The sequence below is a fragment of the Grammomys surdaster genome, unplaced genomic scaffold (assembly GCF_004785775.1).
Source record: "Grammomys surdaster isolate TR1022 unplaced genomic scaffold, NIH_TR_1.0 241, whole genome shotgun sequence".
NCBI classification, from domain to species: domain Eukaryota; kingdom Metazoa; phylum Chordata; class Mammalia; order Rodentia; family Muridae; genus Grammomys; species Grammomys surdaster.
Genome location: NW_021604686.1, coordinates 3,295,492 through 3,323,319, shown reverse-complemented (window position 1 = coordinate 3,323,319; position 27,828 = coordinate 3,295,492). Strand labels below are relative to the sequence as shown.

The window sequence follows — 27,828 nt, the reverse complement described above, 5'->3', positions numbered from 1 at the left end:
CAAAGGGAGCGTGTTGAGAATACCAGTCAGCCAGGAGAGATGCAGGTGACTATTCAAAACTTAATGCCAGCAACTGTGTACATCTTCAGAGTTATGGCTCAAAATAAGCATGGCTCTGGAGAGAGTTCAGCTCCTCTACGAGTGGAAACACAGCCTGAGGGTAAGTCTTTCACCTGCCTGCTGGCCACACCCTGAGAGGGACTATTTGGATTTGTCTTGCATATGGGCTTTAAGCTCCTTTTTGATGGGAAGATGAATTTTTATTGAACATAGCAAGTAAAAGGACAATCAGTGTATTTCTGCTTTCTTTCATATTATACCAATCTTTTAAGGATTAGCTCAGAAGTCTTATAGAACCTTTCTCTGATCCTTTGCATCTGTATGGTCCTAAGATACATCATCACTTCATTCCTTAATTGCTTTTATTAATACATCTTATTTTATAGACATTTCCTACAATGTCTACACATAATGCAGTGCTTTGGACAGTGGTGGGTATGTAACACTGTTGCCAGCTGGAGTGCCCTATGCTAACGTACCTTACTAGTTAGAACCTCTTTGCTTTGGATCTGTGTTCTTCTGTGCTCAATAGTATTGCCTCTAATTACATTTCTAAGGTTTTCTGTGACTAAGGTAAATGTCAGGTTGGTTTATACTATTAATGTCCTTTATGCCTTAACTTTTGATTATAAACTACAAGCCTGAATTTATAAGAAATATCATAATATTTTTCCTTCTTGAAAATTTTTAACTGCTACTTCTTGCCATAAGCCATATTTTTCCCAGAATGGTTTCTGGTTAACTTTTATGATACTTACACCAGCTCTCTGTGTTCAAGAGTCTAAATAAAAGACTTATCTATCTATCTAAATAAAAGACTTATCTCCCTATCTGGGAGCTCAGAAGAATGAATTTACCAATTACAGAACAGAAAGAATCCAGGAACTTTGCCTGGTGGGTGGAATAAAGGCAAGAAGTTGTAGCGAATTACTTATCCAGTGTTTGCATGCTCCTGTGTCAGGTACTGTGCAGAATACTAGAAACACAGAGATGGCGAACAAGTGATGTTTGTTCTTGAGCGTAAGCAGTGATAAATATGATAAGGAGGCCTTTGGTCACAGTAGTGGTGATACTGAAAGCATGAGTCTGTGCTAGGCAAGAACACAGGGCCATGAAGAGTGTCCAGAATTGATTTAAGGTGAACACACTCTCATTACACAGGGAAGGGTACTAAATTTCATAGTTGACTTTGTTTAGATTAAGTGTGGGAATCATCCATTAGATTTTTAGGCTCCATTTCTCTTCATTTGCTTTTAAGGGAAGCACTATAATTGCAAGATACTAGACTAGAATTCAGAGCAAGGAAGAATTTATATAAAAATATAGAAAGAATCTCAGAAAAGCTGGAGCCTGTGGTTGACCTTAAAGCATTTGACATAGCACAAGCATTCTTGGGGAAGGAAAACTGGATGACCCAAATCCCAGAAATAGGATCAAACAGTTCACATGCAAAGTGAGTCATGATGAAAATGAAGGAAGGACCACTGGATTTGATGTGGTGCAGAAGTCTGTCCTGAGACTGTGAACCTTCTGAAAATGAAAATACCTGTGTCTATATATATCTGCATTCCCCTTGGAAAATGACTAAGCTTTCATGAACATTTCAGACTTTGTGTTCAAATTGTTAAACCATTGAACTAAAAGAGTTATTGTCAAATTTAGAAGTGAAAGAGAAAACATAAGGAGAAGTGGCCAAATTGTGTTCCTACTGTGTGCCTTTCACTGTGTTGGGCAGTTCAGACATAAAGATTAGTAAAGAATTCTGTTCCCAAGGAATTTACAACCTACTGCAAGAGACAGTTAAGTACACAATAGTGTGAGGTGCCACCCTCACATGGAAGAGACTAAAATAATTAGTTGAAGAGTTTTGGTTAAGAAAGAGTAGTTGAATGAGGTTTTTGGCAGGAGGAACAACTGGTTCTGATATAGCCTTTTGAAATTGTAATGTGACAGCAGAGATGGCAGCAGTGAAGGGGACTTGCACCTCCTGAAGGTGTGGGGCATAAGGAAAGGTATGAATGCTAAATTAGCCTTTGGAAAGTATTTTGCAACTTAAAATCTCTATTTGTTATACCACTGTTCAGCTGATTTGAAAGAATCATTAGTGCCTTTTAAAGGATCGTATTTACCTAAGCTTAACCAATGAATGTAGAAGGTGATGTTAAGAACATTTGTTTTTCTATTTTTTCCTCCTGTTTTGTTTTCCTTTCTCTTTAGTTAGTTAAGTTGGAAGAAAGTTTCCACAGCAACAGAAGTGTGACAAACCCTACCTGTCAGGCTACACAAACTGTGCTGTTAACACTGAACAAATGGCGTGACTTGTGACTAATAAAGGAAACAACTGTTAAAGTGACTACATTCAGATCTTTCTGCTGCTGTAGCAAAGCAAATCTCATGCCATAAAGCTGTTGTTTGAGAAAAACAGTTTTTTAAAACATTTTTTCCTTCCTTGGCCTTAAATCTAATGGTATCTATAATAGTGACATTAATGCTAGAAAACTTACTTTTAATACAGAATTTCTCCAAAAGTATAGACCTGAGCAGCTAGCTAGGATTTATATACTGTTGGGAAAGAACTCTTGTCAGACAAAAAGAATATTCTGAAAGGGTTGATGTGTGAGCCATTGTAGAAGTTAGATCCAGGGTCCAGAGGACCAGCTTCCACACTGAAGACACTCTCCTTGTCTCCTTACTGAGCTCCAGGAAGTCGTCTTTAGACTAAAAAAATTATAACTTCCCATGACTTGGAAAGATTCCTAACCTCAGAATTCATGGGGATGGTAATACCTTGCATCTCATTTGGTTGCTGCTAAGATTGTTAGAAAGAAAAAGGAAGAAGCATGTTAGCTTACTGAATGTCTGACTCACTGTAAGCATTCAGTAAATGGTAGCTATTTCTGAGTCGGGTTTTATTGCTTTGCTGCTTCTCTCCCATGCTTGTGTCTACACATCCTTTCTAAACATGGATCTGACTCTCAGAAAATCTAAACCTCATAGCAAGACATGAAGCGCTCCTCCATCTGACAATTGTTTTCACCATTATTTCTTCCACATCCATTCTGTGGTGTAGCCATACAAGTCATGTGACATTGTCTTTCCACTTATCCCCCTGATAGCCCACTGACAAATAATCTTCTCCCAGATATCTCAGAAAACCATTTATTTGTAATACTAAGAAATCTTCACCAGCTCTTCTCTTCCCTTCCCTAAGCAACCCTTCACACACCAGAATCCTGTACTCTCTACTATTTCACTACAGCCACCATGTGAGTCGGTCAGCATTTATTAATGTGCTGATTCTGTGTTAAACTGAGTTCTTTGTGAAGGGGGCTTCTACCCATCTCTGTGTTCCCAGGACCTGCTTAGCGTTCAATAGCAGAACGATCTCTTCCGGTGGAGGTTGCTTTTATAGTGTGCAAGTCTAAGGACTTTAGTTTGGATTCCTCAGCACCCCCATAAACCTAAGCACACACCCGCAACTCCAGCTAAGGGATTGGGGAGGGAGCAGGTGGATCCAGGAGCTTGGATCATGCAGCCAAGCTGAGACAGGGAAGCTTCAGGGTCAGCGGGAGACCCTGTCTCAGAGCGAGGCAGTAGAGTGTGATAGAGAAGATATCTGACACTGACCTCCGGCTTCCACACAGCTCTGTGTGCTAAGAGAGTGTGGATACACATGCATTGCTGTGAGCTGCTAAATCACAAGAGTTCTTTTGTGTATTTTTCTTATTTTTAGTTACTGAGAATGGCTATTGTGGACTTTGCAGTAAATCTGGTTTAGATCTTGATCTCTTGGAATTCCCTTTACAGTTCAGCTCCCTGGCCCAGCACCTAATATCCGAGCTTATGCAACGTCACCTACTTCTATCACTGTCACATGGGAAACGCCGTTATCTGGCAACGGGGAAATTCAAAATTACAAATTGTACTACATGGAAAAAGGAACTGATAAAGAACAGGTATAAAGTGATACGATTCTTTTTGAAACCACTTGTTTCTAAAAACTAAAGGGTTAGAGATACAGCTCAGCAGTAGAACAGTTGCGCAGCATACAAGATGTGCTAGTACTGTAACCTCTACCCCAAAATCTTACAAAACTCTATGGTTAGTTAAAGAAATCAAAGGTGAGGGAGATGCATAGGAAATTAAATGATGAGGGTATCTGTTTTGTTGTACTAAGATTTATTTTGTAGTTTTTACCAGCAAGAGTTACTAAGCATCAAATAATATTTCTAAATAGATGGCTATTGTTTATAATTAACTAATCTGCTTTTACTATAAATAATATTTTGTAAGACGGTTAACACTATATTGTGCAGAGTTTGTTCATTTTGTAGCATTTCTTTTAGCTTGAGCTCTGTGTGTATATGTGTGTGTGTGCACATGTATGTACAGATAAGTTTTCTATTTCATTCAAGGATGTTGATGTTTCAAGTCACTCCTACACCATTAATGGACTGAAGAAATACACAGAATATAGTTTCCGAGTGGTGGCCTACAATAAACACGGTCCTGGAGTCTCTACACAAGATGTTGCTGTTCGAACATTATCAGATGGTAAGCTTTTTCCTTTGCAACAAAATACCATTATTAGTACCCCTTATTAGTAAAATTATGTGCTTGGATGTGAAGAAACTTTTATTCATATCCCCATTGTACCTCTTGATAATCAGCTAACTTTTTGAGTATTCTTTTCTTACATGTAAACTTTAGGTAACACCAACTTCACCAGCATTGTGCTGTAAAACTTCACTGGAAAGCACAGAACATGTGGTATCTCATTCTAAATGGGTTCTCGGTGCCTTTAGTAGTCTTCTGTGGCGATAAAAGTCTGTTGCTTGTTCACAGCACAGGCCATTTTATGGCTGTGGGATGATTATTAGCCTTACTGGATGTACCAGTCATATTTAAATATTTTAAAGCTACAGTTTGACTCCCATAAGCAGATGACCAAACATTACGTCAGTAATAAAGATGCAGGCATGTGTGCCTGGTTTGTTGTCCATGAAGAAATACACAGCTTTGGCCTCTGTTTTCCTACCTAAAATACTTAACCTCAGTCCAAGTCATGATGCAACAAGCCGACACATGAAATTGAGAGAAGTTCTGCAAGTGTTTTTTAAAATTTAGATGGCCTTTAGAATTAAAGATGGCCTCAATTCTTAAAATATATTATTAATCTTACATAAAAATCATCCAAATTAAAGGAGAGAAAGACATAGGCTATAAAATACGTGTGATCTTTGGTTCCTAGATACCAGGGGGAAAAAATACTTATGTAAGACACTGCCAGCACATTTACTAGTATTAAGAATGCTAGGTTTGGATATGTTATTATATATATTTGATACCATTATTTAATCAAAATTACAGCTTCCCAATGTGATTGTTGTATTTTAGTTTGGGTGAAGCCTGCTGTTACTCTCAGGAGATACTGAACTATTGAGTTCAGATATTCAGATACTGAAAGAGATGTGAACTATTTCTGAGTAATCTGTCACAGTGACTAGCAACCACCTCTCAGATAAGTCAGAAACTATCTATGGTAGATAGACCTGTACCTATGCAATCTCATCATGTACTTATAATGGGAAAAATAAAGTAGATTTTGCAGAATGTTAATAATTAGTGAAACTAGAGGGAATAGAGGGAAAGAATGCAATGTTCATTATACTATTCTTTGTTCTTTTCTTTGGACTTAGCTTTTGTTTCAGATAAAAGGAGAGAACAAAAGATAAATTATAGTTCATCTATCCAACTGCATATCCAGTTGGTCATGATTTGAGAGAAAAAAAAAAAAGGCTTTTACAGCCTTTTAAATCTACATGTAAGCCAAATTTTAACTGCACTTAAATAAGTTGGCCTACTGACCACAGTAACGTGGAAACTGAGTGGAATGAAGTTTCTTAACATGGGTTTAAGGCAGCACTTTAGAGTAAGGTAAATCCCAGATCTTAGGCCTATCAAGTAAACCACATACAAGTTCATCTGTAAACAACATGCACATGAAATGGAAACAACAGTAAACTCCTGTGAGAGCTGTAAGGAGTGTGTACCTGCCACATAGTAGCTTGCAGCAAATCATAGCTTTGAGGGTAGGGATGTTTGAATGTCTCTTTGGCTAAGTTACTTCTTAACATGGACATGTTTTCAGGATAACTGGGCCATACTTCAGACCTCTACAGCTGAATCTCTGACTTGACGCCCATATCATTTTCCTAGGCACAGATTAGGACAGTGAACAAGGCACATTCTGTTGAGTAGGTCCGTATTTCAGTGTGTGATCACCAGATGATAGGGAATTGAAAAGTCCTGACGGGAAGATAGGTGAGAAGGGCTAAAACTAGCATCTGGTGGTGGAGAGCAAACCAGTTGGGTCTGCTTGAGTTTTCTTTGCGGTCTGTCATCACATGAAGGGAGAGTATCTGAGCCATCAGCTTTTAGACGCTCTTTTGTTAAGTTCCAGTATAGTAAGAACCTCGGTTATGTAACTGTTTGTTTTGCCAACAGACACCAACTCTTCACACCTAAATGCATGCTGTCTGACACATTGGTGCATTGGGAGGCCAGATAGTTCACTTACTGCAGCTTTCCTTGCTGAAATGTTTTTCTCGTCTTGAGAAAATTTAGAAATTGCCTTCTAAACTTTAGGAAGTCCACAGGAAAACCAAACCTGCTGTGTCTGTCTCCTCGTCTCAGTCCGTATTGTCACTAACTACTTCTTGTCACTTGCCACATTTATTGCACTTGGTTCCAGAAAATGTGTGGCTCTTCCCACAGTGGGTCCTCAGAATATGTTTAAGTTTTAGAATATTTCTTAAGTCTAGAAAAGTTTAGAGTCTAGGGCAGTGTTCTCAACCTTTGACCCTTCAGTGCAGTTCCTCGTGTTGTGGGGACCCCTGACCATAATGTCATTTCATTGCTACTGCCTAACTGTAACTTTGCTGCTGTTTAAATTGTGATGTAAAGGTCTGAAGTGATCCTGTGAACGGGTTGTTCGACCCCCAAAGGAATCGCAGCCCACAGGTTGAGAACTGCTGGTCTAGGGGCTCAAAGCTACTTATATTTCTGAACTAAGTATCTGATTTCCAGAATTATAACCTGATTTGAGTAAGGGTGGATGCTCATAAACCAAGCATGGCCACCAGAGCTATCAACATAAGACATTGTTAGCTGGGTTGAGACCTTCTAGTCACACTAGTATTAACACGGTGGGTGATAGATGGATGACTGACTTGTTTGTTTCCTTTTTTTTTTTTTTTTTTACCCTGTCTAGTGCCCAGTGCTGCTCCTCAGAATCTGTCCTTAGAAGTGAGAAATTCAAAGGTAAGGCTTTACTTCTGTTCACTTTACTGGCACCTTGAGCCTTAGAGGGATGTAAAGAGCCAGAAATTCCTTGGGCAAACATCAGAACAGTGAATGCCAGTGTTGCAGTAATTCATTTGCTTTGAAAAATACTAACCTGAAAATTAGGATGTAACTGAAAACAACTAGAATCAAACAGGAGAATAAGACACCATAGGTATAGTATAATAAAGCCGGGCTAAGAACTCATTTACTGTTTTTTCCTTTCTCTGAGGCTAAAACCTCTTTAGCTTTCTACTAAAAATGTTCTATGTTTACGTAAATATGACATTTTAGAGCCTAACAAAATCACTCAAAGAAAGTAGGTTGCTTATGATGGCATGATGTCAGTGTAAACCAAAGACAGATGGGTGTCGACTGGATATCTGGTCACAGCATACCCAGGTTCGTGTATATCAGCCATGTATGCCTTTCAGATACCCTCCTGGGCAACATAAGTAAAGAAGTCTTATCAAAAGGTACTATGAAATGCTATATCAGAAAATATTCACTTCTGTTTCATTTCAGGGTTTTTTGTTTGTTTTTGTTTTGTTTTTTTGACAGGGTCTTACTATACGTATATATACATATACCCACTGGCCTAGAACTTATTGCATAGCCCAGGCTAGCCTTAAACTTGTAAACCTCCAGTTTCTGTCTTCCAAGATTTGGGATTACAGACATTCCATCCACCACTCCTGTCCACAGGAATTATTTAATTACAGCTAATTTGCATTCAAGAAAGGAAATAATTCTAGCAATAATTTTATTTCCTAACCTGTATGCTTCTGACCTTATATTTGCCTTCTAAAAACTCTTCTGGGACTTTTGATGTTTTCATTCGGACAAAATACTTACTTAGGAGATAAGTCTAGACTCAGGCAGGTATGTCCACACTGTGTCCATGGGCTGCATACAAACTAGGGTCGATCAATGTTATGCAGCCTAACCCAAGAATTATAGACACGAATTAAAACATGAAGGGTTTTTAGTAGTTTCTCTTGTAACATGGCTCTCAAGCATGAGTTTTTGTAGATGACAACATCATGTCACAAGCCTAGTATGCTGCTTTAATAATCTCCCCTGAGAGGAATTTGAGGTTTTCTAATTAAAGTTTTGTCTGTTTGTTGTGCTAGTGTTTTGTTTTGTTTTGAGTCAGTGTCTCACTGTGTAGCTCTAGCTGGCCATAAACTCACTGTATAAATCATCTGGCTCTAAATTCACTATGTAGATCAGGCTGGCCTCAGAGTCATAGATATCTATCTGCCTGCCTCTGTCTCCCAAGTGCTGAGATTAATGGTGTGCATTACCACATCCAGTAAGTTAAGATGACTGTTGACTATTAGATAAGTAACTTGGTGAGGCTTCACATACCAAGTGCTCTCTATGGCCGTTCTCCTCTTTCTGCAATGGAATTGGGTTTGATAGCATGTACAGTCAGGAGCAGCCCTTTGACATGTTCAGTCTTTTCCTTGTACTGGCTCTCCTCAGAGTATAGTGATCCACTGGCAGCCCCCTTCCTCGGCCACACAAAATGGGCAGATTACTGGCTACAAGATTCGATATCGAAAGGCCTCCCGAAAAAGCGATGTCACTGAGACCTTGGTAACTGGGACACAGCTGTCCCAGCTGATTGAAGGTAAGCTGCTTTGCATATAGTCAGTGGCTAAAAGGTGGTTCTTTCTTAGACTTGAAATTATGCTAGTCTAAAACTGCTCTAAGCAGTTGTTTTATATAAACAAATTAAAAATGGTTTACAAAAAATTGTAATAGTCAGTTTTTGACACAAATTAATGGAAAATACGCTGGTGGATTCCTCCATTGCTGAGGGATTCAGTTGTGTTTGATTTTTAGTTCCTTTTTATTGTCTCCACATTTTTGGAGTTTCTAAGACTTTGTAATCTGAAAATGTAAGATAGATTTTACTCAACCAAATTGGTAACAAAACTTAAAACATGCCAAACTCACATGACCTGCAGAATATTTGAATAGCTGCAATATTATTATAATTACATTTGCTGTTATGGACAGTTTAAAGTTTTAGAAAATTCTATCACAAATGGCTCTTTTGTATAGTTTTCTTTCTATGTATGAGATATGTCTTACGAGATGGATCAAAATATAGATCAGTAAGAATCCTCTTATACAGCTATGAGGAATGGCTAAGCAAGGCTAGGATTCCTCTACGGGAAAATCTTGAGAAGCAACAAATGTAAATGCAGAGAGAGTCTAGGCATTGCTAACTAATAAAAGCAAAAGCAGGCTCCGTTGTGCTCAGAGCACAGCTAAGTACCAGCCAAATGAAGCATTATCCGAAGCCTCCATAGATGAAAGGATAACTGTTGTCTAGAAGCACGTCCCAGTGTCCAGAGAATGAAAAGCTGTAATCTATATGAACTAACATTGAATATGCAATGTGAACAAAAACAGATTCTTGGAGGCTTGAAGCATTTAACTTGAAGCTTGCTAATGGAGCATGCAATATGGACTACTAAGAGTCTGTGTCAGACACTGAATTAAACAGTTAACCTAGAGCTGGACAAAGTGGTTCTTGTAGCACTTAACACACATTACCGTATCTTTTTGTCTGCTGTGTGCCTTAGTTTTGCTTTTTAAACTGTCGGTTATTTAGAGGGGAGAGGAGCTCAGCCTTTTCGTATTTACCTCTCTCTTGCCTGCTCTTTCATATGTTCTTAGCCTTCTAGAGAGCACAGAATGATAACTGTATAATTGGACTCTTGCAGCTCCTTATTGAGCCGCTGTGTTTGTTTTATTTTAAGATTTTGTGCATTACAAGTACAAACATGTGCAGTATTCTCTTGCACTTTCTGACAAAATGGTAATGAGAAATGGGCCTAGAGAGATGGCTCAGTGACGAAACACTGGCTGTTCTTCTAGAGGACCCAGATTAGAGTCTCAGCTCCCACATGGAGTCTAAGTACAGTCTCAGGGAATCCAATATCCTCTTTGGCCTCCAAGGGTGCCAGGAATATACATGGTGCACATACATACAGGCAAAGCACCCATACATATAAGATAATAAATAAAAGTAAAATTTTTAATGGGGGGAGGTAAATTGACATGGGTCCAGCATTTGTTCCTCTCTGTCCTTGCTTTTCGTGAGCAAACAGATTTAGCGTCTCATGCAGGGCAGAGCATTCTGTCTCTTCTTACTATATGCCAGGATTGGTTACCTTAGCTACAGCACACCTTGCATCCCAGCCTAGTTATTTACTTACATTTTCAATATCTCTGTCTTTATTGGAGTTTCTGTACCATACTGCTGTCCAAAGATCCCAATTTGGATATAGAGGGGTAGGATGATATTCATAACCGTTCAGTATCTTGTATTTAAATATTCATATTTGTATTTGTATGCTCTAAAAATGTACCTGTGAATGGATGCACAACTGGTCGTATTAACTGTTACCCTGCTTTGAAGGTGGACTTTTATTGGTGAATCCTTGTTGCTTTTACATCGGTAAATCATGCACTTTATTAAAGCTGGTAGTAAACAAAGAGTTACATAATAGAAAACTTTGGGTTCTCTTCTTTTACTATAAATACACTTGTTCAACTGGTTATTGAAAAATAGATTTCTAGGCCATATTTGATGTTGAAATTATTTCAGCTGTGGTTATAGCGGACCTCAGAGAACAGAGGAAACCTGATAGGAGCTACATCTTTGCATTCTTTTCTGGGTTTTGGTGTCTTCTGAAACCGACTGATTTAGTTCCTTTGTAACAACTCTTTCATTATCTTTGGTCATGGTTTCCTTTTTGACAAAATTGACAGGATTGCATTAAATAATCCCAAAGGTGCCTTCATGATTTTAAACATAAAAGCTCTTAACTTCCTGGGAGGGTTAGTCTTTGCTGTTTTATTCTAGGTGGTGTGGGCACTGAGAATTACCCTGTGTTGTATTTTGCTTGTTCTTTATGAACTTACACTTTATTAAGCTGTGGACTGAGTTGCTTAGGTGAGATGTTTCCTTTTATGGGAGACTTCTAACTTTTTGTTTTCCAAAGCTCTTGTTTCAGCTTCTCTTACTGTTTGATTCTCAGGTCTTGATCGGGGGACAGAGTATAACTTCCGAGTAGCTGCTCTCACAGTCAACGGTACAGGTCCAGCAACTGATTGGCTGTCTGCTGAAACTTTTGAAAGTGACCTAGATGGTAAGATTCAACAGTGAGTAGGAATGCCTCATGATGGATACAATCACCAATGAGTCAAAGTGGAAAGCTATTGAGGTTTGCTTGTCTGCGAACATTGGAATGTTGTGCTGTTATTGTTCCTGTGAAGCAATAGAGTTCCTAAAGGGTCATTGTTTTCCTGACATTGTAAAGAAGTACCAAAGGAAACGGGCTCAGAACAATAAAAATGTCCAGGGATTTGAAGTTGAGGTTTTTTACTGAGGCCAATAAGTAAATAAATAACCTGAAATGTAAGGCCAAGCCACATGAATGTGTGCCTATATTTCATTTTCAGCTTCCTTTTTCCTGAGTCATGGAGACCTTGTGCTTTTTCTTACCTGTTTGTTCAATAAGTAGTTCCAGATAGTTAGGTGTAGTTAGTGCCTTTAACAGTGATGGTGCCTGATTTGGGGAGACCAAAGACCTATATCCCTAGTCTGAGTTTCAACTAAGGTAGCAGTTTATATCTTGAAAAATATACATGAAAAATATATTAAACTGTTAAATCTGTTAGTCATCTAACAACTGGCTTTGGTGCCAGTTTTTCTGGATTGTTAATTATCTAGGGAAATAAATAATAGTTATAGTTGTAATATGATATTTGATTAACCTGTTCCAAACAGGTTTCTAGTTTGTTGATGATGTATCTTTCTCGTTAAACCCAGAGAGTTTAGGGGAATGGAATGAGCAACTGGGTTTTATTTTTTTAGAAAAAAAATCATAGACTGTATTCCACTGTAGCTATAGATTCTCTTTGAGTTCTTGGACCAAAATGGGGTTGTTAAAGCCCAAATATTTTGACAGGAGCTAAATAACATTCACCAAGGATAAGGAAATATCCTACAGAAAATACATCTCATTTTTTTTTCCTGTTTTCCTTCTCAGAAACTCGTGTTCCTGAAGTGCCCAGCTCCCTTCATGTCCGTCCACTCGTCACTAGCATTGTAGTGAGCTGGACGCCTCCAGAGAACCAGAACATTGTGGTTCGAGGTTATGCCATCGGTTATGGCATTGGCAGCCCTCATGCCCAGACCATCAAAGTGGACTATAAACAGCGTTATTACACCATCGAAAACTTGGGTATGCTTGCTGGCTAGAAGGGATAACCATTCCTGTGATTTCTTTCATTTTAAACTTTATTATAGTATAATATCATTTTTACAGAAAAACTGTAACACTGTGGAAAGGATTTTGCTATATTCTTCTTTGAGTCTCCACCCAGATTATACAGGATTAACTTTTCCACATTTACTTTATCTTTTTCTGTTTTTCTGTGTGTACATTTCCCCTGAAACATATAAAAGTCAGTTGCAGACATAATTTTCACTAGTCACTAACCTGAACATGAAAGTCTACTAAAATTGTTCTAGATAGCCTGCTTATTGAAATAAAGGCATTAAAATTGAGATAGAATTTTCATATTTGACACTTTTCTTACCATTGTCCTTTATGACCAAAGAATAGTCCTGTTTCCTGTTTGAGGATCAGTGTGAGTTATCATGTCTCCTTAGCCTTTGATTCAGAACCAGGCCTGTGGCTTGTTTGGTTTGTTTTCCCCCCAATCTTGATGAGTGACATTTGAAAGTATATACACAGACCATTTATGTTCCTCCTTAGGTGTGTCCAGCATTTCCACGTTACATCTGGTTTTACACACTTTGTGGGGAAGTGATACAGTGTTGGGTTTTTTCAGGGCATCATGTTAGACACCCAGAATGGTATCATGGTTTTTGTCACTTTCCTTTGTAATAATATGTATGTCATGAAGAAGATACCTTGATTTTTGCAAATACTTGGTTTCCCATCAAACTCACCTGCAAGTTTTAGGATGTATATAGTAGGTTGTTACCGGTCAAACTTTAGGAAAATTCTATTAGCCTCTCTTATTATACCAATTGAAAAGCTGATTCTATAATTTATTTTTAAAAGCAAATAACAAAATAGGTATTTTAAAAAAAGAAAAAATTGAAAAATTTTTACTAATTGACTTGATGATAACTTACTAATAATTTAAAATCATGGAGACTCAATGGTACTGGTGCAAAGGTAGAGGCTGTACTTTAATGAGGTGATCAGGACTTAATGTAGTCAGTTGGGTTTTTATCAAAAGTAATGAAGTGATTCAGTACAGAAAGGATATCTTTGTAGCTATGGGCGTGGGAATAATTGAATGTATATATAAAAGGGGAAAAAAGAATACCCAAAGGACAAAATGCCACAAACAACCACGAACCGTAAAATTGACAAAGTTGTGTCAGTGAAAAGGCTCAGTGGGTAAAGTACCTGCTGACAAACTGAGTTCAATTCCCCAGGACCCACAGGCAAGGGAGAACTAACTTCTGTGAGTCATCCTCTGAAGTGTGTGTGTGTGTGTGTGTGTGTCTGTCTGTCTGTCTGTCTGTCTGTCTGTGTCTTGTGTGTCTGTGTATATCTGCTCACCACCTGTGTGCAGTGTGTGCATTGATCATAAAAGGTCATTGGATCCCCTGGAATGGAAGTTAGAGACAGTTGTAAGCTGCCATGTGTCTGCTGAGAATCTAACCTGAGTCTGCTAGAAGAGTAGCCAGTGTTCTTAACTTCTGATCTGTCACTTCACCCAGTCCTTAAAAATTTAAACTTCTGCTCTTGAAAAAACATCAATAAAAATAAAAAGTCAAGCCACATATACGGAGAAAATATCAGCCATCCAGATATCTGGCAGTTTGATCCTAGAATATGTAAAAATTTTTACAACATAGTAAAAAGAAAACCCAATCAAAATGAGCAAAAGATTTAGATAGACACTGCACTAAAGAAGACCTGTGAGCAGACAGTGAAGGTGTATGGTAGTATGTGAAGAAGATTTACAAATGGAAAATGAACATGTTTAAAGATGCTTAGCACTGTTCATTGTCAAGAGAACTGCAAGCGTAAAACCTCAGTGAAATACCACTGTGTGTCCTCTAGAATTCTCACATTTGCTGTCAAAAGTGCTGATAGTACAGCTACTTTGCAAAATGAAAGTTTATTTATAAAGTTAGCCATACAACTTAGCAGTCCCACTCATAGATGCTTAGCCAAGAGACATGAAAACACGTGCCCACTTAAAGGCTTGAAAAAATTGACTTTATCTATGATAACCTCAAGAGGGAAATACTATAAATTTTATCACTTAGTTAATAGTAAATTGCACTATATCTTTGTCATAGAAACTACTCAGTAATTAAAATTGATAGAATTGGCTATCAGTACACACAACAGAAGAAATGAGTCTTAGAAATGTGCTGAGCAAAAAGCCAGACACAATATATACTGTTACTGTATTTTTAAGATATTAAAAATATGCAAAATTTAGCTACAATGACAAATTTATAATCAATGGTTACGTTCTCAGTATTAGAAATTGATGTTTAAGAGCATAGCTACTTGGAAATGTCCTAATTTCTCTGTTTAGGGATTAATTACATGATTATATTAATTTGTCAAAACTTACTATCCCTTTAAATAACATTTATTTTATGCTAACTATATCTCATAGTTAATTTTAAAAGCAAAAAATCAGAAATACTAATTTCTTTAATAATGAATTATGGACCAGCAAGATGACTGTCTTAACTAAGGGTTTCTATTGCTGTGACATAACACCATTACCAAAAGCAAGTTGGGGAGGAAAAGGTTTATTCAGCTTATACTTCCATATTGCTGTTAACCACTGAAGGAAGTCAGGACAGGAACTCATACAGGTGAGGATCCTGGAGGCAAGAGCTGATACAGAGGCCATGGAAGGATACTGCTTACTGGCTTGCTTTCCATAGCTTGCTCAGCCTGCTTATAGAAGAACTCAGGACTACTAGGCCAGGGTTGGCGCTATCCACAATGGGCTGGGCCCTCCCCATCAATAACTAATTAAGAAAATGCCTTACATCCAGATCTTATGGAGGCATTCTCTCAATTAAGGTTTCTTCCTTTCAGATAACTCTAGTTCGTGTGTCAAATTGATATATAAGACTCACCAGCATGGAACGAATAAAGGTGCTTGCCACCAAGCCTGACAGTCTTTTAAGTTTGATTCCTGGGAACCACGTGGTAAAAAGAGAAAGCCAGTTTGCAAGTCGTTCTCTGACCTCATACATGTGCTGTGGCATGTGCATGACTACTCACATATGCACATAAATAAATGTAACTTTTACAGTTAAAATAATAATAATATAATGAATTAGTTTGTGTAGCTATAACTACCTTCCCATGTTGGATTTCCATTGTTAATACTTCTCTGAAAGACTTTTCTCTTAATTCATAATCTCCTCTGATGGATTTTTTTTTTTATTGAAACAAGTGCTTTGTAGATATCTTTCCTAAGAACAGCTTTAAGTGCCTAACAAATGAGTTCCCAGATCTTTTATGGAAGAAAATAAGCAATAGTTTATAAATGTAGTAAAAAACAAAATACACTTTCTGTTTTTCCTTCCAAAGAGAGACAGTTCAGCTGAACCCAGGCGGCTTATCCACATGAGTAGTCTTACAAGCAATTGTTGGATAGCGAAACCAGAGCTTTTCAGTAGATAAAAGTGTCCCTGTAGTGGCCAGCCTCCTACTGTTTCCCTTATGAAACTTCTGAAATAAAAGTCCTTTGCATTTCAGTCAGGACTTAGTCCTTGACCTCCTGGAATTTTCAGTCTAGGGGAGAACCAAAGTAACACACAAGAAACAAAGAAGAGAGTTAGGTGAAGTATGTTCAGAGAAAAAACACTGAACAAGGCACACAAAACAGCCCACTGAGAAATATAGCTGGGCTTGAAAGATGTAACCAGAATAGTGTTTGAGGCAGAGTGGTAAGAAGAAACACAGAGTCTGCTCAAGAGAATAAGCACTAGACTACTAGAAAAGACTCAGGTGTCCATCCTGAACATTAAGATTGACAGGACTATGGAGGGGTCTGAGTTCAGGAGACAAGAAGGAGGCTCAGAAAAGATTTGAGATGTCCACGAGCAAATGTCAAACTATTAGAAAAGAAGTGTGTTTCTTGAGACATAGTGAAAACAAAATTTGTCCAGCATGAAGTAAAATGTGTTTATTGGCCTGACTTAATATAAGATTCATGGACTATGAAGTGAAAGAAGCAAGTCAGAGGTGAAGATGTTTATGTAGGAATCATCTATTCATCAAACTTAAACTCTCCCGAGCTTGAAGGACCCTCTAAAGCAGTGGTTCTCAACCTTCCTAATGCTGCAACTCTTCAATACAGTTCTTCATGTAGTAACCCCCAATCATAAAGTTATTTTTATTGCTACTTCATAGCTAATTTTGCTCTATTATGAATTATAATATAAATGTCTTCTGATACACAACCCTGTGGAGATTGAGGCCCTCAAGTTGAGAACCACCGTCCTAGAAAGATTGTTCTCTTAGTCTCCTTGCAGAATTACTTGTAGGCCATCAAATCCTGGGCCACGCCTTGTCTAACCAAGAAGTTGACTGCTCTGGGTTAGGACATTCTCTGGAATATTGACAACACTTCACTCTCTGTTTCTCTCCTGCTTCTCTACCTTAGCTATGAGGTCAGGGATGGAAGGGGGTTGATTTTCAAGCTGCACCTGAAGGCATATATCATACAGTGAGCATTGTAAACCTTAGTAGACTCCAGGAGAGGATGTATAGCCTATCTCCACTCTGAAGACTGAACCAAGAAATGGATGGAACCAATCTTCTTGTAGTCTATGTCCTTCTCTCTCTACATCCTTTCATATCCAAAAATAAGCAATTCCATTAATATTTTTTTCTGCAATTAGACACTTTTGTATCTTTTTAATCCTGTAGAGAGCGTTAAAAAGTTGTTTTGACTTCTTTCCCTCAGATCCAAGCTCTCATTACGTGATTACCTTGAAAGCATTCAACAATGTTGGTGAAGGCATCCCCCTTTATGAGAGTGCTGTGACCAGGCCTCACACAGGTAGGGCATCTGTCTGTCGTGGTCACCTGTATTTTTCCCAACTGCTTATGTAGAATATGACTCAAGGATCTCCCTGATGGGTGTTCATGAACAAAAATATCATAGCAACTTGGAGTACAGACTTGGAATGAGTGATAGGCTATCTTTTTAAAGGCTACCACATAAGCCATTTTGTATAGATGTATATACTTTTTAATATGTTAGAGTCTAAAATGCATAGTTTTGAGAGAATTATTTTCAGTATTCATCATGTAGGAAACATACATATGAAGACTACTACATTAGTGTAGCAGTTTTTCATAAACAAGGACTGTCAATTCAGATTTTTAGTTATATACAAAACAAGTTACTGTAACTATATGAGGAAACAACATTTAAAACCTGAGCTTGTAAAAATAAATGAGAATGTGTATTTAGAAAACCTCACTAGGAGTTGGAAAAACCAGAGGTCCTTCTGTACCGCATTCCAGCTGTGGTCCTCAGTGACTTTTTTTTCTTTTTTCACTCTGGCCTCTGTTTTGCAATGAAGAGTGTGTCTGCTGCATAGAACATAGCACACACGTATATCCTTATCAAACAAGTACTGTGATCTCTAAAGCTCATCAGTGCTCTGCCACTTGGATCTGTAATGATCATGACATTTACTGTACCTGATGGAGACTTGTTCACTACCTTATTCTGACTCCTAGAGAAAGTACAGCAGACGGTGCACCATGGTGTCAGTTCACCTGTTAAGGATATATCCAGCTATGAGCCACTTCTCTGCTGCCTCCACACTTAAGATTGGCTTAGCTGTAGATATTCAGCTTTGAGGGATGAAACACCACATGTCCAGTGTTGGGCAGTAGTAATTCATATCCCAAAAATGCAGCCATACTTACTTAAATGTCAAACAGACCATGAGCTTTCTGTTTCTTGTTCAGAAATTATTCTCTGGATCTTAAGAGCAGTTTTGTTTTTTTGTGATTCTTTTTCTGACAGCAGGTAACATTTTCAAGGAATTTGAAAAAATTCAAGCATGCTTGTATTAACATGATCACTCAGTGACCGTTTGTCAGTGTCTTTAGAGTGTTGTTGACAGTATGGTTAACTACTAACTTGCTTAACATTTTCCTACAATTTTTCCTTTAAAGAAAAACACGTTAGAAGTGTTCTTCTGAATGAATGAGGGCTATCTATTAACTCTGGATTCTCTTTCTTTTTCTCCATTTCTCATCTTTCATTCCATTATACTCCCTTGCATTCCCTTTTATTTTTGTTTATGTTAAAATGCCACTTCCCTTTCTTAATTACTTTTTACCCAGACACTTCTGAAGTTGATTTATTTGTTATTAATGCTCCATACACTCCAGTGCCAGATCCCACTCCCATGATGCCACCAGTGGGAGTTCAGGCTTCCATTCTGAGTCACGACACCATAAGGATTACCTGGGCAGACAACTCCCTGCCCAAACACCAGAAGATTACAGACTCCCGCTACTACACAGTCCGATGGAAGACCAACATCCCAGCAAACACCAAGTACAAGGTACTGGACATTTGCCTTGAGGGCAAAAAGCTGCTAGTCAGTGGAAACTTTCTTGTTTTAAAGTTCTTGATTCATACTTTTCCAGAATGCAAATGCAACAACGTTAAGCTATTTGGTTACTGGTTTAAAGCCAAATACGCTGTATGAGTTCTCTGTGATGGTGACCAAAGGTAGAAGGTCAAGCACCTGGAGTATGACAGCTCATGGGGCTACCTTTGAATTAGGTATGTATAATGCAAATCCATGTCATGTGGCATTCCTTCTCTTTGTAAACTACGAAAGCCTGTGGAATTCACACTGTTGTTGGGCCACATTCTCAGCCATGGGACATCTTATCACCTGCTTCTACTGTCACGGGTAGTACACATATTGCTGTCTCATTTCAGTTGTGTTTGCCATTTCAGTCAGCTATTGTGGATTTTTGGGTCACTTTGCTAAAACATTAGTAAACAGTAGAATATTGTAATGCAGGACAGACTAGGCTTTAGAAATTACAAGAATTAATCTCAGGTCAGCCGTCTCCCGATTGTTCTCATGAGCACGCCAACTAATCCTTCTGAATCTCAGTTTCCTCTATCTTGTTTGGGGTGATAGTCCCCCATTTCTCCTTTAGAAGGTTATTGTAAGGCAAAATGAGGAACAGATGGAAAACTGTGTGGGTACCTACAAGATATTATTGTATTAATCCTGCTTACTGGTAAATTGAAATTGAAAACAATGAAGTGACCTGCCCTTGACCAAGCAGCTGCCCAGCTGTGCTTGCCCAGTCTGAACAGTTTACTAGTAATCCGGGCTTTCTTGGAAAGCAGCTCTGTAAGATCTTTCCCTGGACTAGTCTTCGGTGTCTGTAAGTACACGTGAGGGATAACTAGGTAGGCTGCCAGCCTTGAGCTCCTGTTTCCCCTGGGCTTTGCTGGGGAGTCTCTGTGTTCTGGCCTACCAGTGCCTGGTGAAAACCAAACTTCCACGTTCTGTATAAAGCAGTCTTGCCCTTCTGCACAGTTGCTTGGGATTTCTCCAGGGAAGGGGATTGAACTGCAGAGTTAGGAATATAGTGTAGCAAGGGGCAAAAAATTATTCATTTGGTTTTTTTCTGGTTTGTTTGGCTTCATGTTGAGACAGGGTCTCACTGTGTAGCCCTCTCTGGCCTTACACTCACCGTGTAGACCAGCATGACATCCAAGGCCTGCCTGCCTCTGGAGTGCTGGAATTGAAGGCATGTGCCACCACACTTGGCGTTTCCATCTTAAGAGTATCTTTTTGCTTTACTTTCAGCTTACTGACTAATAAGAGAAACGTTTACTTTCCCTTAGGTTTGTGTCTCCAGTCTTATATTAGAATCCAGGGTTTTCGGGAGGGACGATTTGAAGGGATGTTTGATTTGAGCATTTTCCTACTTATGCATTACATGAAATACTCTCACCTATGACAGAGAGAAGCCATTTCCTGTTGTCCTCTTTTCTGGTGCATGAACAGCTTTAATATAGATCAGTAACATCAGCAATTGGTAGTATGCTTTCTGTGTGAGCTTAAAATGAAAAATACCAAGTTTTCCTTTGATACTTTGATGTGTTTTTTTTTCTTTGCATTAGAATGGTTGGTTATACATAGACTTGTGTTATTGAAGCCGGGGGCTGTGTCTTTGTTCTGTACATTTACTGTTCCTTATCAGTTAGAAGGGTTGGGAAATTGAATTATATTGAAATGGATAGTACTTGTTATTTTGTAGTTCCTACTTCTCCACCTAAGGATGTGACAGTTGTGAGTAAGGAAGGAAAACCTAGAACCATAATAGTGAACTGGCAGCCTCCCTCTGAAGCTAACGGCAAGATTACAGGTAAGATGCCTTAGGCCATGCACTGTTCACAGCAAGTCCTTAGAAGTCGGGATGGGAGCCTGGCTTGGTCATTGAGTGGAGTGCAGTGAGTCATGTGGTCCTTGACGTTGAAGCAAGGGAGTACAGTCTGCCCAGAGTAGCATGGAATGTGTGTCCAGCCAGAGGTTCTACCTAACAATGGATGGTGGGATGGAATATGCTAGACTACCTTTATTTTCTACCGCAGCTTGATGGGTCCAGTTATTTTCCATAAAGCTGTCCACTCCCCAGGTGACTTGCTTTGAACTTGTGTGTCCAGTTTTCCTGGAAATTATCTAGTCTGTATAGACTGTGCTTTTCTACTTTCAAGCCCCACCAAATCCCATTAGGCTTTTAAACTACCACCAATAGCCCAAGGCATATCGCTTCAGGTCTCTGTGCTCTTACTAATAGAGTTAGAAGCTTGAATTACCGCAGGCCCACCAAGGAACTCAGGATTCCCCCCCCACACACACCCTTTGGACTTCAGAGAGAAATTTCCCATAGGAGGATACCTGCAGCTGTTTGGAATCTCTGCCCCATTAGGAGTTTGCTAAAGAACCAGTTACCTTCTGAAATCTAAGGACTCAGAAAGTGTATTTTATTCCTGGAACTTTTTTTTTTTTGTCTGTTTGTTTGGGGTTTGTTGTTTTTTTTTTTTAAGATGTGTTTTTTATTTGTAGCCCTGACTGTCCTGGAACTCTCTCTGTAGACCAGGCTGGCCTCAAGATCCACCCTGCTCTTACTCCTAATGCTAGAATTAAAAGGGTGTGCCACTATACCTAGTGTGTTCCTGGAACTTTAAATAAGATGTCCTTTTCCATAAGTCCTAGTCTTTATATTACTTTCTTAGGTTCCTACTTTGCCTCTTCTGTAAAAGAAACAAATATAACTTGACTCAGATTATATTTTCCTTTGTCTTTTAAAACCTTAAATAATACATCACATTTTTGTAGTGTAGATAGATCAGGAAGGCCTGTGTTTATGAGGCTTCCTGCCTCACTTGTGGGAATTGAGTGCCCCCTGGTGGAAATATCTGGTGACAGTCTCTGTGGCCTCACCCACCCTAAGAACTTTATCAGAGGTTTCCCAATCTACAAACCATTTCCTCCTGGGAGATGATTTTGGTTGAAGCTAATTGAGCATGTCATACCATTGCAAAATCTCAGAACTACATTATTCTAAATCTGGACGCTCATGATACTGTATTCAGATACTATATCATAGACATGTGTTGACTTTCTGGTTGCAAAAAGAAAAGCAGAAATGGGATCTCTTTTTCCTTCAATTGCTCTGGACAGGTTACATCATCTATTACAGCACAGATGTCAATGCAGAGATACATGACTGGGTTATTGAACCTGTTGTGGGAAACAGACTGACTCACCAGATTCAAGAGTTAACACTTGATACACCATACTACTTCAAAATCCAGGCCCGGAACTCAAAGGGCATGGGACCCATGTCTGAGGCTGTACAGTTCAGAACACCAAAAGGTAAAGCTCCCTGAGCCAAGGGTTTTAATGTGTTGTCTACAGAGCCTGACTGCGGCATGTGGAGACTACGGGTTGTGTGGGAAGCACTGGTGATGAGCTTGCCAGCCTCACTGTAAAGACTTACAAAGGATTCTTCTCCTACCCACTGGCCTCCAAGTTGGTACTGTCCCAGTCCAGCTGGAAGGGAACTTTGGCTCCACATACGTGAATTACAGTGACCTTTTAGGTTCTATCAGAGAAATCAGGCATGACTCTGTAGGTCTCCATAGAGTTATACTGCACAATATTGTGACAGATGTTTTCTTTCAGCACACACAGACTCTTAACATAAAAAAAGTTTATATGTCAGCTTTTGTGGAGGATGAGGTTAGAAGGAGCCTTTTATGTAAAACTCACGGAAATGTGTATAAAATAGTAAGCCAGGCAAGCTTAGGCCAATAAAGTAGAGTTGGGTACTGAGACTGTAGAGATGTGAAAACCTGAATTTCTTCTCTATTGTCAATTTACTTGGAAGTTTGTAGGAATTTTATTTTTTTTCCTTTAAAACTTCTGTCTGTCCATCTGCAAAGCTGGTGACCCTTGCTCTTGTCTCCTCTTCCCCTCTGCTTGACCTGTCAGCGGACTCCTCTGATAAAATGCCCAATGACCAAGGTAAATGAGTAGATGGCCTCGCTCTCACTTTTTCTCTTTTGCAACCTATTGTTTGTTTTTTGTTTCATTTTTTTCCTCCCTGAAAATCAGCATCATGTGTTAAAAACCACATACATACTTATTGGCCAGAGTAGAGTTGAGTCCACATGTGTAGTCCTTGGGATACCTGAAAAGCTAAGGGAGTCACTTAGAAGCTAAATTACCTGGTGGAAGAAAATGGAGTTGAATAAACTCAAGATTGGCATTAAGTGGAGATCACGTTATCCGTAGGAGTTAAGATGGTAAAGTTATACAGTGATAAGCATATGAGGCATAAAGTGACCAGTACAGCAACCTTTCATATTTGCGGCATTTAGGATTTTATTTCTTTAAGTGAAAAATTAATATCAAATTCAATAAACACTATATTTCCCTTCTGACATACATAGTCTTGTTGCATACGTGCTTATCTGTGACCAGGGGTTTCTTACTTTTGAATATGTTAATTTACAGCTCATTTTCTATTTCTTCCTTAAACATATGAAGGCCATTTTTATAATAGGATAAAAAGTGTGTGGCATGGACACTTAGGGAGGACGAGTCTTAATGTCACTGTCTTGAAATCCTCGGCCGGCAGGTTGCTCTGGTGGCATGGCAGCTATACTTTGTGATTTTTATCTCTGAGAAGTTAGCTAAAGATAGATCTCCATACAGAGATAGAACACTAACAGTGAGCTTGATAGTTGTTCTCACGGTTTAACAGTGGTAGTCAGTACAGGCTTTTGGATCCTGGCTAATGTAAGAAAGAGTCAGAACAAAGTCCCGAGTTTTGTGGCTTTGGACGTGTGTTTGTCCTCCACAAGCCCTTTTGTACATGGGAGAACTGTGGGCAGAGGTTTTGAGTATAGAAGCATGAGATTTCATAAAGCAGTACATCGACTATGCAGAGAATGCAAATACACTCTGCTCTTGCCTTTCACTTGATCACCATTACTCAGCCCTTTCCTGTTCTGTGCTGCTGCTATTCAAAATTCTTCACCGGTTAGTATTTAGGGTACATCCTTTGAATTTCTTGTCTATTCTTTAAATGTTAAAGAAAATATGGGCAAATGCAGGAATATAAACCAACTAATACCTTGGCAAGCAAAGCCAGTTCACTGGCAACTTTTTGTTTGTTTGTTTGGTTTAGTTTGTTTGTTTATGTGATGTGGTGTTCTGAGAAGTTTAATTTAAATGTAGCCTACAATGATGACCATGAAGTTTTAAATATGAAGAACCTTAAGATGCTGAGTTTCCCTGCCAATTAGATTTTGCCTTACGTAATAGCATATGAAGAACAGCTGAAATCTCGAGGCCTACATAGTATGTGTCACTTGGGAGATATGATAGCCTCAGAATTAAGAGGGTAAAGTAATAAGTAAGAACAATGGAAACGGGGTCAGAGACTAAATTAAATCCTAGAGTATGCCCTAGAAATCCTGAGACTGCACCATAGGAGCCAAGAACTTCCGTTCCTTTCTTGTTTAGGTTTTTTGCTTCTGAGAACATACCAAACATTATATTTAGCCTCTAGATTTATTCTATTAAATGAACTACTTATACAACCTTGTATTTGGGTTTCTTTTATTTAAAATATGGTTCTTTATAAAAGGAAAGAGGAATTGACATTAACTTTAATGTTTTGCAGAAATAAATTTATACACTTCTAGTCAAGCTTTATTTGTGAAAATCTCTCTTATAAGTGTTTACTAGAGCTCCATGTACTCTGCCTCCATAAAGCAGAAGACGATATCCTTCCCTGAATTTATGATGTTTGTAATAGTTAACATTTATTGATTATTTACTATGCACCAAGCAGTATTCACACTGTTTCATGGTCTTAAATTTCCATTTGGTCTTGGAAACAGAGGTCCAAATGACTAATTAAATGACTTGCCCCACAGCAAAGAACTGCCATGTGGTGGAGCTGGTGTTCACGGGCAGTCTCGTAAGCACTGGCTGCCCTTAATGGTCAGGGGCAGCTTTTATCTTTATGCTTGCAGGCCTCTCTTCAAGAGCTTGCCGCTCTTTCTGGCTAGTAACTTTAAACTGAGGAGTATCTTTATGGAGGAAGACTTCCCTAAGCATTTTACTATAAATGTAAAGAAAGAAACCGAAAACCAAGAATAAGGATTATAAAACAGAAATAAAATGAAGCCTGGAGTTTCTGTCTCCTGAGCTCTGCTGCTGGGGAGACCTCAGACCTGAGTCAGCAGCCTCACTTATACTTGTGACTATATGAGATCAGATGATAGTGACCTTTGTAAGCAACTAGAAGGAAGGCTTGGGCTTTATTTGGTTGGTTCTGCTGTTTAGTGGGTAAGTGGCAGAAAAGGAAGTGAGAATCTGATTTGAATCTCTGCTTACCTTCCTGCTCTTGCTTAACTTTATACTGGAAGGACAACTTTATAATCTGAACTAAAAAAAAAAAAAAAAAAAAAAAAAAATAGCCAGAACAGTACTGACACTAGCCAGGCCAGAGATCAGCATCACCAAGTCCTTTGGAGAATATAATTGTTTGGTACAGTATCAGGCTCACTCCCTTGGTCCCTTTTTTTATAAAATAATCTACTACCACATGTCCTGTCTGACCATCACTTCCTGGACTAGAGAAATGAGGAGGGAGTTCCCCTACTTCCTGAACAGCAGCTTGGTAGTCAGGTCATGGCCTTGAAGCAGAGGCCCCAGTCATCTGGACACCTCCTTACACTCAGGCTGTATCTGTTTACCTTGGCACACAATTGTTAATCTCCCATTACTTGTGTTGTTTCATTTTCTTACAGAGTAGACTGAGAGTGTTTTGTTTTTAGAAAATACTCACTAGCTGTGAGATGGACATGCTGGGTTATTACTGACAAGGTTTCTTCTGCTTCAGCCTTAGGATCAGCAGGAAAAGGAAGCCGACTACCAGACCTAGGATCTGACTACAAACCTCCAATGAGTGGTAAAATCCTCTCTAAGGCTTTCTCAGCTTGCTATGGACATTATACAGTTCTGCTTCAAACTTTTAAGTGTGGTTTATGGCTTCAGTGTTGGCTTATGGTGTGTTAATGTAGTTCATATTATTTAGTGGGCCTCCTTTTGGTCATTTTGTGGCAAGTGTTGCTGAATTAATAGAAGCCGATTTTCACCATAGAATACTGTTTCTGCATAGCCAGCTGGAAACAAGACTGATTCCTAAACAAATGATCTGTCTCCTACTACCTCGAGAAAAAGAGTTTTAGACTTTGAAATATTAGCCCTCTGGCAGGATTACCTATCACCTAGCATAAGCCAGAGAACTGATTCAGAATCTCAGCATCTCCCCTACTATATTAATTTTAGTCTGAGAATTCTAGGGAAAAATACTCTACTTTTATACCATTTTACAAGCTAGTGCCCTCAATTTTATAACACTCTTCTTGGTGCTGGAGCTTGGAGTTAAGAGCACACAGGCTGTTCTTGCAGAGGACCCAGGTACAATTCCCAGGACCCACACAATGGCTTGCAACTGTATGTAACTCTAGTCCCAAGGAATCTGCCATCCTTTTCTGGCCTTCTTGGGCTTTGCATGATGTGGTACACAGACATACAGGAGCAAAACACCCATATTCATTAGATAAAAGTCAGTAATTTTGTTTCTTAAGAAAGCACTTCTCCACAGACTGTTACTTATCATTTCCGAGTTACTCTCAACTTGGACTCACCACCGATCCTCAACTCTGGGATGTAGGGAGAACAGATTGAAGTATTCCCAATTAATACAGTAAAAAACATCAGTGGAGAAGTGGCATCTCTGAGGCCACTCTCTAATTCTGTCATAAAACCAAAGTTCAGACTTCTGTCCTCTGGTTGTGCTTGTTTTCACTGTCACATGCAGCCTGAAATGCAGAGGATTCTGTACCAGGTGCAAAATGTCTAAAAAGAAGTTACTAAAATTGATTTTTTTCCACTGTCTTATCACCTCTACTTAGGCATATGAGAATACCTTCTTACTCTCCAACTATCTGTCTAATGCCCGTACTTCAGAGAAACCCACTGATTTTTTAAAAGACACACTTGAATGCTTCAGGAAGTCTTATTCTACCCTTGTTTAGCTGCCTCTCCTTCATGCATTTGTTGCATATTGGGCTATAGACAGTATAGTATTAAGATTGTGAGAAAGTAATTATTCCTTTATCTTTTCTTTCATTTGTGTATCCAACTGTACATTGTATTTTGAAGGTTCAGACTCTTTAGCAGACTATAGGAAGAGGAGAAGTAAGAAAGGACCTGATAGAAAAATAGGCATATTTTATAAAAGAGGTATTATCTACCCCATATCCCAAAGAGCATATGAAATCCTAAAGGCCATAGAAAACTGGGAGCTGGAGAGATGCTCACCAGGTAAGAGCACTTCCTACTCGTGGAGTAAATTGGAGTGCAGTTCCCGTCACTCTCAGCTTGAGTGGCTCACAACCACCTTTAACTCTAGTTCCAGGGATCCCATGCCTCTGGGCTTCACAGGTACCCACACATGCAACAGACACTCCCCTATATGAACATAAGCAAATATGATCTTTAGAGATGGACATCAGACATTCCCGGAAGCTCTAACAGCACATGCAAATGCATAACAGCACCACCTTCTCACTGTAGAGGTCCACTGCCTGCAGGTAGAATAGAAGTGTACAGTAGGTTACAACTAGCTTGACAAAAGCCCACATACTTAGATTGCTAAGAAATCTGGGCTTTATAAGTTGTATATGTAAAGTGTCTGACACTACTGATATACCAAG

General features: G+C 38.9%; 1 protein-coding gene across 1 annotated transcript in view; it reads left to right on the top strand.

The window, feature by feature from the left end:
* Neo1 (neogenin 1) overlaps nt 1-27,828 on the top strand; it is a 108,394-nt gene that overhangs the window by 59,197 nt on the left and 21,369 nt on the right. Inside the window, exons 9-21 of the mRNA XM_028774445.1 lie at nt 6-160; nt 3,868-4,016; nt 4,476-4,614; nt 7,334-7,383; nt 8,893-9,040; nt 11,466-11,576; nt 12,480-12,674; nt 17,428-17,523; nt 18,876-19,051; nt 19,137-19,275; nt 20,781-20,888; nt 22,208-22,402; nt 25,947-26,015. Of these exons, the coding sequence (XP_028630278.1) occupies nt 6-160; nt 3,868-4,016; nt 4,476-4,614; nt 7,334-7,383; nt 8,893-9,040; nt 11,466-11,576; nt 12,480-12,674; nt 17,428-17,523; nt 18,876-19,051; nt 19,137-19,275; nt 20,781-20,888; nt 22,208-22,402; nt 25,947-26,015 (1,730 nt within the window). The remainder of the gene's footprint in view (nt 1-5; nt 161-3,867; nt 4,017-4,475; nt 4,615-7,333; nt 7,384-8,892; nt 9,041-11,465; nt 11,577-12,479; nt 12,675-17,427; nt 17,524-18,875; nt 19,052-19,136; nt 19,276-20,780; nt 20,889-22,207; nt 22,403-25,946; nt 26,016-27,828) is intronic.